Here is a 15,049-nt window from a genome sequence, read left to right on the forward strand (position 1 = left end):
CCCCCCCTCCATGGAGAATGGCAGACCTGTAGGCTGCATACAAGTGATCTCGGCGACATCACCGAGATCACTTGTACAAAACAAGCGGCAGCTTCCTCCGCAGTACATTTAGCTCTTCTTGCCCAAAGCAGGGCTAAATGTAGAAAACAACTACCCGCCCGGCACTGCATGTCCCAGGCTTCGGGAGATAGGAATTCCACACCACTCTACTCCCTGCTGCCCCAAAGCCGGGCCTTAGTTGGCCTTGTGGGAAATCCGGCCCTGCGGGCACCCGTACAGACGTGCAGGTCGGGTGAGCGTAGGGCGGCATACGGCCGCATACTCCCATAGAGAAGGACAGGCTGCTGCCTACAAATCACACGCAGCACCTGTCCTTCCCGGGAGCTGCCCCATACGGCCGTGCATGCAGCACGGATCTGTACGGGCCGGCCGTTAACCGTGTGAACGAGGGCTTAAGGTAGTATTGCAACCCAAGAGTTACAAATACATTTTTAAAATTACGTAACTATATATGGGATTTATGGACCAAAAGCTGAGCTCCACCTTTACAAACAACTTTCTATTCCCCGAATCTCCAACTAAAAATAATATCATTTAAACAATCCTAACTTCATTATTTCCAGGACCACTGTTAGTAGGTATTCCTAAAACCTTTTTTAGTCCATCCACTGGTACCACTTATGGAAGATTTAGATAGGAGGACAGTGTCCCGCTTTATATACCTTGACCCCCTCTGCACTAGCGGGTATAGCATTAGCACTGTTAGCACTCTGACCGCTCCCAGAACTTCGACCACTGGCGGCGCTTCCTGTACTGCCCATGCTGCTTCGATCACCACCTGGCGTGGGAGCAAAAAGAAGTTTGTATTAAACAGTTCAGGGGAATGGGTTAAAATTCCTTGTCCTAAATCTACTGAACCGGGGCACCACTGAAGCACCCCAGCGACCTGGAGACCTAGCAGACACTAAGCCTAAGAAGAGCCCACAATATGGCCTAGGTACAGCAAACAATGGCTGAACTGATGTCAGTCTATGACCTAATGAGTTCACTTCCCACCAGCACCACATAAACATAAATCTATAAAGGTATGGCATTCGTTTTAACTCCCACCAAGCTGTAACAAAATTTTTACTTCTTAAATAAATACTTGACCTGACGATAGCCTCATATAGTGAAGAACTCCTTGTGAATGGAAGTTCTTATGATTACAATACAATTAAAGGAGACTGTTTCCTATTTACAATGATAGCATGACCTCACAAAAGGCCCAATGCTGGCCATACATGTGCAGGTTCAAGTACACCAGATATGTATGCCCAGGTCAAGAAGACATGCACAATCTGTTAAAGTACATGTGGGTGTATTTGCCCTCAGAAGATATCAGATTCATCTCAACAGTTCCTGGATGATCGCATGTTATCTTCTATTCTGCTACCTAGCCCTTGGTGAAATATTTGTTGGTTTGCCCTGGCTTGTTCCTGACCATGCTTCCTTGGTTCCTAATCGGACCTCTCCTTCTGTCCTTGGATGGTTACCGTATGCACACCTCTGTCATCTGCTCTGACCTCAACTTTTTCCATCTCTTCTGCCTGACCCAACCGCCGCTTTCTTTTCATCTACACTCACCTTGGCTCTGTCCACCATCCTTGCTCCTGTGCCACCTGCCCTTGACAAGTTGTCCTGACTAAGAAGCCCACGTTGCCTTCCCTCACCTGGCCGCTCATACTCATTAATATTCCACATTCATAGTCTTTGAAACATTTGGCTGCTTTAATCTAATCTCCCATGATGAAAAATAAGTTCTCCCACTTTTGGATAAAGCCCCCTTACCAACCTGACTTCAGGAACTCAGATCTGCTCCCATGGAAATCTAAAATCTATTGCATGTGTACAGAGCATCACTGAAGCACCTTTATTGTGCTTCGGTGATGCCACCAGCTAACAGGCTGGCTAATGGCAAGACACAGAAATGTTAGGAGAGGTGAACGGTCTACTTGAAGAAGCTGTGATGGCCTGGGTCACTATGTTCTTCAGATATAGCTGAAGGCCCCTTACAAATACAAAATGTATAGAGGGATGCTTTGTAAAAGCTACATGTGCATGTGCAAGACTGTTTTCTAATTGCGTTGAGATGTTACACTACCACAGTCAATAAAGAGATTGACTGGGCATCATTTTGGAGTGTGAGTGTCTTTTATTTGATTTACTTGATCTGCAGAGGCATCTGCTGTCGCTAAACGCACCCACCCTACTATTGGCACTTCCGGTCAGGAGTGCAATGGGTTACAGTTGGTTCTATGTTTTCTAATTGCAACTGCAAAAACTAACCGCTAGCCCTCCTGTGAGTAGGAATAGGAGCTCTGAATATAGACACAGCACATTTTTTAGCAAAATAATAGGTCTAGGGATAAGGCAAAACTCTCATCCCCCCCAAAGTAAAACCTAAGCAACCCTTTTTGGAAAGCATATGTTTGTGCCGTTATAAATCTCCTCTTGAACATGCTGCATTTTTATAAATGACAGAATGATCTTCTGCAATCTGTGTCTCTATAACTGTAATGGATATTTATACTTTCCAGAACAAAGATCAAAGCTACCAGTGTATCCAGCACTGCAATACTTGAAGACAAAATTATACTTCGAGGCAAGGTAATGTTTAGCTACACTTAGATACAACATATTTATAGCAATACTTCTATTGAAAGGATACAGTCCTCACAGTACAGCTATAAATGGGTAATAATGATAGCTTTGATGATAGACTAATTCTCTCTATATTCCCTCAGCTTGCTTCCAACATCTACAGCAGGTTTTATTTTAAGGCAGAAAGTGGAAACCTATTAACATGTGACCTCACTACGAATCGGTAAGAGCCCGCTCTCAGAACCTCCATCAATAAGATGTGTCAGCTGCAAGAAGCTTCGGATTACCAGCAGTTGGCTCCCTCTTTGACTTTCTTGGCCTTGGAAGCCTTTTGCTTTTCCAGTGTTGCTGTATGGCATTCTTAAGGCTAGGCTGCACCACAATGAACAAAAACAGTGAGAGTTTTGAAGCTACTCGGCAACACTGCTGGGACAGCTAACTAGTGGTGGTCCAAAGAGGGGAGGTTCCCACTGATCCATAAGCATAATTCCCTGTTTGTTAAGAATATGTGGCCAAGCTATTGACATTTCAAATATTGTTATACTCTTAACAAGCAGTTAATCAGCTATAAAAAAATCACTGACTTCTGTAGGTGCAGGCACTATGGAGCAATTTATCCTCATAGTTCCATGCAGAAGCACTTAAAAGAAAACTATGGGGTAAGTGTGCTCTTTGGGTCACGGGAGGAGGTTAGTATATGTTCTCCCGTGACCCTACAGATCAGTATATCGAGGGCTATTGCCCGCGATATACTGAGAGTGCCGCAGCCTGGACGGATCCACCCAGCTGGCTGAGTGACAGCGGGCCCTGCCTATCTAGAGGCAGTGCCAGCTGTGCCCGCCCCCTCCCGTTTCGCCACTCAGCGCTGTATGGGAGGGTGGAATCCCTGCTGGGAGCGATGACTGACAGTCATCGCTTTTTGCAGGGAGATGATTGGAAGGTGAGGGAGTGGCGGTATATGTTCGCTCACTTCCCAATCTATAGAGCCGACCTGTGACAGTTTCTTTGCCACAGGTCGGCTCTAACTATGAGGGTGAGTGGACATCACTCACCTCATAGTTCTCCTTTAACTCATTGACATCTGGATTCCTTGCCTCAGCACTCTGCTCTGTGTTTACATTAGATATTAAAAGGCTGCCAACTCGCTGCTGCCAGAAGAGAGGAGAGCTATAAAGAGAAAGTAAAATTAAGAAGCTTCTGCTGCACACTTTAAGAGTGAATTACTCCTCACTGTCTGCAGTTACATACTGTAGATCAGTGAGGACTTCTTAAAGTGTATTTACTTCAGGATACAAATAAGTATTTGCATGCCCATTTCCTGGACAAAATTCTATTTCATAGTTGAAAAGTTTTTAAGTATAGCTGTGCATTGGGGCTCTACAGCCACCCAGCACTTGTCTGCACCCAGAGTAACCCCGCTTTTGCTTTTAGGGTTTACTGAACCCTCAGAGTCCCTGGGGTGTAAGCTTGGACAAGAAATGTTTTGCATATTCACTGCAAATCATTTCAGTGGTGAGTGTGTCCTGTTCATATACTTTGCACTGTGCTTTGTAAATGTACACCACAAATAATGCTGCTTGCAGAGTCCAGTGAAACCTAAAAGTAGCTGCTGGGAGACTCCCGGTCCCATTGTGTAACCAGATGCAGTTAGGACCTAGGCAACCTCAGACTGACAACATAAACCTACCCTAAAGCCAACTCTCATTTTCTGCCACAGTTAGCATTGCAAAGAAGGCATTAAAAAAAAATATCAATCTATAGATTTTCTCCCCCATCTTGTTTCCTGTGCTCAGGGTCTACCTTGGCACAAAGCAGAATGTTAACATTTCTTTCTGTGCACAGACACTTCAGAAGCCTGTGAAAGCAACATGGCACAACACAGGTAACCAATACTACTGATAAAAATGATTATTTCAGTGTCCTGATTTTTGAAGCTTCCTATCATCTATTGGCTCCTCCTTGTCACGTTTTTAAAGTATAGTGTTGGAACACCCCGGGAATGCAGAGTCTGCAACCTGTAAACTAGATATCAAGTGTACAATGCATCAAGCATAAAGTGGAGATTTTATGGAAAGATGCACAGTGATGCAAAGTGAGGATGATTCATTCATGGGGTAGACGAGCTGAAGATGTGGACAGGTAGTTGCTGGCAGTGAACAAGATCCACAATGTTTAACAAGAGCAACTACCCATTAACCTGCTTCTTAGGCGCTGTAGCAGACCGTAGCTGTAGCAGCCTGGATTGGTGGTGAAGCGGTTAACAGTGATTTCAAGTGATTACAGAAAATTACCAGAAGGAAGGCATGACTTGGCAGGAGAAATGGAGAAATCTAGAAGTGGGTAATAAGTTATTTTTTCACACAGTGTAAGAAGCCACATTGCAACATGGGGTGTAGCCACTCGATCCTGTTTTATAAGGATTACCAAGTTACCACAGTTGGTATTTGTGGCTGATGTAAGCCCCGGAGAAGATTAAAACCAATCCACGCTGATTTCTACAAATAAATGACGGGCGCTGCTGCCTGCATTTTCCAAAGGCTTTTATTTATCCACATGGCCTTTGGAAAATGCACGAAGAAGCGCCCGTCATGTACTTGTAGAAATAGATAGCGAGTGTTTTTCAACTGAAAAAGATTTCATACTATACAAAAATAATTCCAAAACTACATTCACAGCCTGGGCCTAAAGCATATTTCAGAGAGCTCTTCTTCAATTGTTGTCATTACACAAAAGAGATGCTGTCACTTTGCCTATTCGGGACAATTCCATGCCTCCTTGCCCGTCTGAGCTCCGGTGTGGACTGGTTGCAGTGCTTAGACAGGGGAATGACATAATAGCACAGCCCCACATGACAGTGTCTGGGCCTGCTGATTGGTCACTCACACATGCCATGGTGAACGGGTCATGTGTAGCCCCTGAAACATTGAGGGTTTAATTGGGTGAAAATGCAACACATTTGTTTTCTTTGTTCTGGTGTGAGAATTACTTCATGGATGTCTAACAGTTAATCAATCTACCTGCAAGGTATGCAAAATGTTAGTTTGGGCTAGAGACCCACAATAACAGCATTCGCGCTGCAGATTAGATAGATGTCCTAAAGCTGTTCTGAGCTTCATACATTGCCTGACAGTAGAGAATTGGGCTGGAAAAGATGTTGTAATAACAAAGCATCGGCAGCCCTTGGAAGAGGGTATATTCCCCAGGAAACAGAACTGGCAATACTAAACATATACTTTCTGGGAAACGTTCTGAATGAGAACAATTTGTGTCATATATAGTACCTGCAAACGGTTTCCTCAATACCCAAATTTCCTCAGTAGGGACCACAGAAGTAGATCCCGGAGACATGTGAGATGGACTAGAATCTGATCCCCGAGAGCCTTCAAAAACATGGGAAAGAAAAAAACACGACATAAGTTTGCAGATATTACCAGGTCTGCAAAGCGTTTAAGACATTCTTTGAGTTGTCTCTTTAACACGAGCCGTCAAAACCAATATTCAGCCTATTAAATCACTAAGCACTAAAAATGTGTCTGGGCATCCCATTGGTTTAGGTAGCGCCCTGTCCATGGTCATGGCCAATGAGACGTTACAGTTCTGTGCTAACAGAGTTTCCAGTGGCTTACAATGAACCTGTGGTCAAGCCATGGACATTTGAGTATTATGATTTAACATATTCTTAAAGCACTCAGTGGCCCCTCCTGCCAACCTCCACGCCACTACAGGTCACAGTAGTGATATGGAGATCAGCAGGAGGAACTATTGAGCACTGCAGGGGACACAAGCGACAGACACTCCCAGAAGTGTTGGTTTTAGAAGATGTTTCAACCAGAAGATGCTCCATAGTGAAGCAGAACTTGGCAACATGGGCAGCAGCAGAATAAAGTGCATGATTTCTGCCTAACAAGCACAGCTTTTAATGTGTATTTTAGTTCGGGAACTGGGCTGCTTTAACAACCAAATTGTGAACTTTAAAACAAGCCCCTTTGTAGCTGCAGGCATTGTGGATAAATTCATCCTTAACATTCATAGCAGTAGCACTGAAGTCAATGTTAGCCATTCTCTCAGCAGATTAACTCACACTGCTCCCAGCAGTTACTCAGCTGCTCAGGTACCCCTGCCCCCCCCCTTCCACAGCTCCTGCTCTACGTATACACTAGAAATTAGAACGCTGCTGTGTCACTGCTAAAAAGGGGAAACAGGTTGAGCTAAACTGCTGAAAGAAGCGGTTAAATCGTGTCAGTGCTTCTGCTGTAAATGTTGAGGATGAATTGCTCCAGAGTGGCTGCAGCTACAGATGTCAGTGATGCTTGAATGTCCATTGCCTGGCCACAGGTTTACTTTAAATGTTATTGCTATGGCCCGATTTCTATTTATAGGTTAGGATTAGACAAATCAGACTAAATAACTAAATTCATTGAGATAATAAGAAAATACGGAATGTAAAAATCTACTTTGAGTGCAAAAATCATTACAGGCCGATAAACATTTCACTCTACTGGCTAAAATACAGAAGCATTGCACAATTTATCAATCACTAACATGGATTAATGGCTCAGTCCTTTATACAAATGAAGAGATAAATCACTAATAACGGCAGTGGAATAAACCATGTTACAAGGAAAGATAATAGTCAATAATATAGACTAATTGAATACTACATTACCAAAGAAAAGTGAACAATCACTAATACAGTATAAGGGTACAGTCCATCCTGCAAGTGAAGAGAACAGTAACTAGTGGAGGCAAGGGGTACAGACCAGTCTACAGGAAGAAATAGCGACTGATACACACCAATGATATATACCAGTCTACAGGAGGCAATAGCATCTGATACACAAAAATGTTATACACTATATTGCCAAAAGTATTGGGACACCCCTCCAAATCATTCAGTTAAAAAGTGGGCCTACTCAATACTGAACCCTACGGACTAAGACTGGGATGCCATTAAAGTTCATGTGCGTGTAAAGGCAGGCGTCCCAATACGTTTGGCAATATAGTGTATATCAGTCTACTGGAGGCAATAGCATCTGATACAGACCAATGAGATAGACCAGTCTATAGGAGGCAATAGCAACTGGTACAGACCAATGATATATATTAGTCTACAGGAGGAAATAGCAAGTGATACAGACTAATGATATACATCAGTCTACAGGAAGCAAGAGAGACTGATACTGACCAATGATGTGTATCAGTCTACAGGAGGAAACAGCAACAGATACAGACCAATAATATCTATTAGTCTACAGAGATAGTAAATGATAGAGACCAATGATTGATACCCATCCATCTGCAGGAGGTAATAGCAACTGATACAGACCAATGGTATATATTAGTCTGCAGGAGTAAGTAATAATCGATATTGCAGACCGATCTATAGAGGATGGCAGGAATTAATGCATGCCAGTCTCCTGGCAGCAATAGTTACTAATACAGGCTTATTGTCTAGACCTGTTTACAGGAGGCAGAGATCAGCAGTAACCCATATAGAGCAATGGTATAAACCCGTCTACAGGAAGAGACGACATCTATTGCTACCTATGTACTCATTTAGTTAAATGGATGATGAAAATAGTCTTTGGAAAAACAACATTGCTGGTAAGTTTGCCTGCGGAGATCGGATTGTTTTTTAATTGCAAATGTGGACTGGAAACATGTAGTGCTTGGAAAACATTTTTATGTGTTTCCTGAATTAGTCTGTTTGACAATAAATGACACAAAAAGACTTTGTGTGGGTGGCGGTCCATTGAAAAGATTCTGGGGACTGATCTCCTGAGGGATCATTCTATAAAACATATATCCAATAAATTCAACTGATATCATTCTTGGCTCAGTGCTGTTATATTATATGCAAGAGTTCAACATACTAGTGGAAAACATTCATACTCATAGGCATGCGCACAGGGTGTGCCGGGTGTGCCTAGACACACCCTAATCACCCCGAGCACAACACCGAAATCGCAACAGCGGGTGCCATGTTTTCAGTCACTGGGCCGGTGGAGAGATCACAAAGATCTCTGTGACCGGCTCAGCTCAGCAGAACTTGCCACTTACATTCTTCACATAACAGTGTTTGGGAAGCTGCGGGGTAGCGTGGTTGCTGCTTCCCATCCAATCGGGTAGCTAAGCGGGTGGTCACATGACCACCTGCCAGGCTCCCTGCTTCATTACTGCACCCCTGCTGGAAGAGGTATGGGACAGCTGAAGAAATGGGAATCTAGGATGCCTCAGGTCTGTATATATATATACATATATATATATATACACACACACACAGACACGTGTGTGTTTTTAATTTTGTGTGCACACCCTAATGCAATAGCCTGCACACACCTATGTCCATACTTATTGGTTGTACAGGAATATCAAAACAACCAGTTCATCGATTGATCAGTCTTAGTTGTGTACACCAACAAAATGTAGACCAGGGATAGGCAACCTTGGCACTCCAGCTGTGGTGAAACTATACATTCCAGTATGATTCTGCCTCTAGGAGTCATGCCTGTGGCTGTCAGGGATGTGCAATGCCTCATGGGACGTGTAGTTCCACAACAGCTGGAGCGCCGGAGTTGCCTACCTCTGATGTAGAATGACTGCAGTCCAACTCGTGGTTGTTAGTCATAATAAACTCGATTTCTTTAAGCTGAATGTGACAGAGTGCTACTAGCTATACCATGACCTGGATGAATGAGAGGCACTACAGACACTGACTACAGAGTAGTCTACAGGAGGCAGTAGTAACCAACACAGACAATGGTATATAACAGCCTACAGGCAACAATAATGGTTGTGGTTACATAAGTAAACAAAGAAAGGCAAAAAAAGAACATGCAAGTAAGATGAAAACTTAAAATATATCTAAAGCCAAAACTTTATTTTCTTTTTTGGAATAGTGGATGGAATGGGGGAGATTTCCCTTTACTTCCTGTCCTGGAGACACAACGGAGAGTGAGAGTCAATCTCTACAGAGTGAGGGGACATCTCTTCTTCGACATCTGTCCCCAGAACGCTGGAAGGCTTTAGATACACTTTAACTGCAAAAACAAGAGATGAAGTGACTACCTGGAGGACACAGCCGTTCCCCTGTGGGGCTGCAGGTTCTCTGGTAACCAAACGAACTGAAAAGAATCTGATGGGAATGTGGAGGTGGCATTAGGCAATGGAAGGAGTGGTGCGTGCCACCATTTGGCACTGTCGCCCTGTGCAACATCAGCTGTGGCCTGGGGGTCCCAATGTGACAGGAGCCCCAGGAACCTACAGGCAAAACGGCAACAGAAAAGATCAAACAAAACCTGACAGTAACAAAACAGAGCAGAATGCAAGCAAATAAATAAAGCAACAAAAATACGGCAATCATAAAATGGAGCAGAACACAAGCAAATAAAACACCAACAGAAATAAGGTGATGGAAAAAAATATATATACAATAAACAAAATCAACATAAACACTGACTGAGATAAATGAAGAGGCTATTCCTATGCCTGGGTATGGGGTTCATGTATTTATGTGATCGGCATCGGTGATCTCTATTGGACTTCTTTTATTGGCAAGGGCAAAGGTCAGATACCTATAGGAACCAAACAGACCATTTCTTATAGGTAGTGGACCATTTTCATTTCTATCAGATTAAGGTCGCCAAAACAATGAAGTCTGATTGGTCATCCCTTAACTTCCTCTAACTCTCGGGGGCTCCAGCAGCAAAACCTGTTTGCTATAATTCCTACTTCTGCTCTCACCGGTCACTCTTTAATTTCGGGACCCGAGGACAGGCTCCTGATCACGTGATTGCTATGATTGGCTGTCACTGCGATCACATGATCAGAAGCCAATCCCCACCTCCCATTGTTAAGTTACTTTCAAAGGGTCAGTGGCAAGAGGCTACAGGATACCTGATGACTTTGCCATGAAGGCCTTTGTTTGGGCACTTCCTGATATGGGGTGACAACTTCCCAATTGTGCTCCTGCACTGTCAACCTGCCACACATGTTCCTGATTGTGCCTGCAAGCATCCGTGCACACTGCCAGGCTCGGTCGACTGTTGTCACTATCAGAAAGCCGGTCCTGAGCAATGATGAGCAGTTGGCTCTGGAGTCAGAACATGTAGACAGGAAGTGGCTGGGAGAAGACCAGCAGCACCAAAAAGCAACAATGGATGAAAAAAAAACAATATTTATATGGAAAACAACAACAAAGCAATTGTTTGTGTTACCTGTATATCATAGGTACATACATGTAGTCTCCTACCGCACTGTGTATCATAAACAATTGTCATTATTTTGCCACAAAATGCTGTTTTAGCTTCTGCGTGATCTCCTGGAGCCTCTTTCAGCCACTTCCTGTCTACATGCACTTGCTCCAGCTTCAGCTGCACATCATTGCTCTGGATATTGACAACGGGGGACCATACCTGCAAAATGTGTCAGCATAGTTGCTTATAGTCTCCATCAAAGACTCGGTGACTGGGAGACAGTTGTCACTCCATAACAGGAAGTGCCTAAACAAGGACCTTCATGGCAGGATCACAAGGTATTATTCCGAAGAAAGCTGCAGATTGAAACCGACTGCTGAAATTATATTAACATGTCAAAGCCCCTATGAGACTTTAACAATTGCGTGTAGATCTTTTTACCTCTCCGGTATCTGCCACATAACTGTTTGCGTGGAGTTTAGGGGATATGTGCTCCACTGACGCTGAGAAAAACAATGATACCGGGTGATTTAAAAAATAAAAAACACTGAGATATGTTATGTCCAGAATTTGGGATTTGCCCAATTCCGCTCTAACATTCTTCCCAAACTGGAGAGCAATTCTCCAATCTGGACACATCCAGTCACGGGCAAATGTTTAATAGAACGGAGACAGGGCTTTGGATGGAATCCCATGACACCAGCAGATATATTCAAACAGATCTTATGCTGGCATGGAAAACAGGAATGAGCAGGACTAACTGTTCACATAGAGCGGCGGTATGTAAACGCATGCTATCGGGGGGTGTAGTGATCAAATAAAGCAAAACCAGAAGAATGTGTAACACTCGAGCGCTGGGTGCCACTAACTGATTCATACAAGATAAAGCTTCGTCTCTAAACCCCTGGGCCAGAACAGCGCACCGATGAGCACAATGGCATGGTATAAATCCTTTAAAGAAAAAGGAGAGGCTTTGCCTGTTCGCTTGGTGATGGCCTCAACAAGACTGGATGGAAAGTAGCCCACTCTGTCATTGCCCGTCCGGTTGTCATGGATGCAACCTTTCCACCGGCCGTCAGGATGCTGCTCCAAAACCTGTCAGCAGGGGGAGAAAGAGAGGTGGCACAGGCCAGATTTAGAGACACTTTCAACTCCATCATAATTCACTTCTGCTTCGATGGTTTGGGGTTTTTTACACAATTAAAGCCTATTTCCAGATAAAACAAACCTGCCAGGGTTAACTGCTCACTGAAGTCTAGGGGGATGTTAAAGAAGAGTTTTACTTATCTGATACCCGCTTCCCCCAAAAAACCCACCACCGCCACCCTATGGGTCAGAATACTGGGTATGTTAAAGAAGAGTTCTACTTATCGGATACCCGCTCCCCCCGGGGGTCAGTGGTCACTTCTCATCCCTACATTCCAGCTCATGTACTATACAGCGGCATCCTGACGTATAATGCAGGGCTATGGGACGTGACAATGTCACAGCCACTGGAGTGCAGGGGTGTGGATGCTACGGGTGCTGGTCTTCAAACCAGTGGGGAGCAGGTAAGTAAATGTCCATAATAAAAGGTCCCCTAGAGAAAAATGAGCGGTTAACCTTCGCAGTGCGAGGGTAGCATCACTGCAAGGATATTTATTTCTTCCTAACTGGAGATAAACGTTATCATGATAAAAGGTGGTACATAGGATTCAGTAGACATAAAAAGCTCCACTTGAACAGAAGTTTCTTACAAGTAGTTCTAAGCTGGTCATTGTTAATGGAACACATTAAACAGCATGAAGCTTGAAGCATCCCTTTCAGTAACTTTACAAATTAGCATGAAATAAGTGCTGATGGCACAGTATATGGAAACTGGGGATGCACCAATACCGTTTTTGCGGTATCGAGTACCGATATTTTTTTCCGGTACTCGCCGATACTGAGTACCAATACCGGTGCCTTGTGCCCCGATATTTAGGAAGTCCGGCGCCAGATCACGACCTGTCGCCCGGCTTCCTGATTGCCTGTGAAGCCGGTTGTTCTAGCGATAGAACACTGGCTTCACTTGCAGACGCTGCCTGGCTTCCTGACCAATCAGGAAGCCGGGCGGCAGGTCATGAGGTGCCATCTGGCTTCCTGATTGGTTAGGAAGCCAGGCTGCCTAGCATCAAGTGAACCTGGCTTCCTAGCCAATCAGGAAGCCAGGTGGCACGTCATGCCCTACCTCCCAGCTTCCTGATTGGCTAGGAAACCGGCTTCACTTGTTGCTAGGCAGTGTGGCTTCCTGACCAATAAGGAAGCCGGGAGGCGAATCATGACATGCTGCCCGGCATTCTGATTGGTTAGGAAGCCAGGCTGCCTAACATCAAGGAAGCCAGGCGACACGTCATGACCCATCTCCAGGTATCCTGATTGGCTAGGAAGCCTGCTTCACTTGTTGCTAGGCAGCCTGGATTTCTAACCAATCAGGAAGCCGGGTCATAACCCACCACCCGGCTGCCTGACTGGAACGCAAGCCAGCTCCATGCTCCCTCGGCACTGCTGGTCAGAGGGAGATCTCCCTCTGACAGGAAGTTCCGGTATCAGAGGTGAGTATCGGAGCATTTGGGTGAATATCAGTATCGGTGCATCTCTAATGGAAACAATCATTTTTCAATCTGTAGATTTATCATTCAACATTTGCACTGGAGTCCCAGACAAGTGACTTTGCCTAAGCTTAATGATGTCATCAGTCTGCTGCAGGCTGCAACATTGTAAAGCTGGTCATACGCTATGTGGGTGGGTGGGTTTCGGCCGGCATCCCTCGATCAGCTGAAAAAAGGGAGCTGTTCGGAAAATCTCTGAACAAAAAGAGTTTTGGGGTCGTGGTTTCCGACAGCAGCCGGCGGCCACTGCCAGAATACAAAGGAAACAGTCAATGCTAGATGGAGGAATCTGTTCTATTTCTGTCACCCGCTGGTTGAACAAAAAAACAAAAAACTAGAACAGTGTATGGCCAGCTGAACTTTGTAGCACAAGGTGAGAGGCTGCAGCAGGGGCTCATCTGTGTCATAAATTTGTAAACACAACCACAAACTATACTGACACCTTGATTTACATAATTGTGTCATCTCAGTCCAGGAAGTAGAGGCTGACCCTGGAAGATACCTGAACAAAGATGGCTCCATCCGAAGGAGAGAAAAGCAGATCAAGGCATTGTCGGGTGGAGTACTGTCATCTCTGTTACAAGTAATACATTGTTGGAGGGGTTACCTAACAATTTACTAAGTGTTCATGCACCTAACATGACAAATATGTCTGCTTGGTCCATTTTAAGTAAGCTAAGACATGTGATTTGCCTGGACAGCAAGGCCATGTAGAAGCAAACAGCCCCAGATTCTCCTACTGAAGGACAACCCCTTAAAGTGCACCCCTACATAGTAAGTTGTAGCAGGTCCTCTAATGACAGCCATTTCCATGGCCCCGTTATCATAAATCTGTTTATTAAATGATCTATATTAATAGATAAATGCACCATGGATCCATGAATACTGCACTCAAGGATGAACTTTCACTTGTTTCTGGAGACAAATCGAATGGGAGAAGAATTGATGTGATGACACAAGAAAGAGAAAAGACAGACTGCATATCACCCACAGAGGTATAGAAGTATAATATGTCACCCTGTGCACAGCTACGTCTTTCAGAAAAGTTCATAAACGTCATCACATTTGACATTTTCATTCACTTGGCTGCTCCCTGAACATGAACTCACCGTGATCACATCTCCCATTTTTATGTTAAGACTGGTCAGATCATAATTATTGCAGTAATCCTTCAGTGCCCTGACCTGCAGAGCTGCCGAAGCTTCTGGGAAAGAAAGAGAAGAGGAAGATTTGAGGATTCTCTTCCTATGAAAAAGTTATTTATTTATTTATTATTACAAATATATTTATAGAGCCAATAATGTACACAGCGCTGCACATTCACATCAGTTCCTGCCCTCGAGGAGCTTACAATCTAAGGTCCCTATCTCACACACATATAGGGCCAATTTAGACTGGCGCCAGCTAACCTTCGCATGTCTTTGGAGTGTGGGAGAAAGCTGGATTACCCAGAGGAAACCCACACAGGCACAGGGAGAACATGCAAACTCCATGCAGATAGTGTCCTGACTAGGACTAGGACCATGGACCTCCAGTGCAGCAAGGCGGAAGTGCTAACCACTAAGCCACGGTGCTGCCCAA

The 15,049-nt window shown here is 44.3% G+C and overlaps 1 protein-coding gene across 1 annotated transcript in view; it reads right to left on the reverse strand.

The window, feature by feature from the left end:
* The window catches only part of CASKIN1 (CASK interacting protein 1), a 180,707-nt gene that overhangs the window by 22,419 nt on the left and 143,239 nt on the right, over window positions 1-15,049 (reverse strand). Inside the window, exons 9-12 of the mRNA XM_018561905.1 lie at window positions 14,578-14,672; window positions 11,816-11,933; window positions 5,925-6,023; window positions 723-838 (exon numbers count right to left, since the gene is read on the reverse strand). Coding sequence (XP_018417407.1) covers window positions 723-838; window positions 5,925-6,023; window positions 11,816-11,933; window positions 14,578-14,672 — 428 coding nt within the window. The remainder of the gene's footprint in view (window positions 1-722; window positions 839-5,924; window positions 6,024-11,815; window positions 11,934-14,577; window positions 14,673-15,049) is intronic.

The sequence above is a fragment of the Nanorana parkeri genome, unplaced genomic scaffold (genome assembly GCF_000935625.1).
Source record: "Nanorana parkeri isolate BGI_ZX_2015 unplaced genomic scaffold, ASM93562v1 scaffold19, whole genome shotgun sequence".
Classification (NCBI taxonomy): Eukaryota; Metazoa; Chordata; class Amphibia; order Anura; family Dicroglossidae; genus Nanorana; species Nanorana parkeri.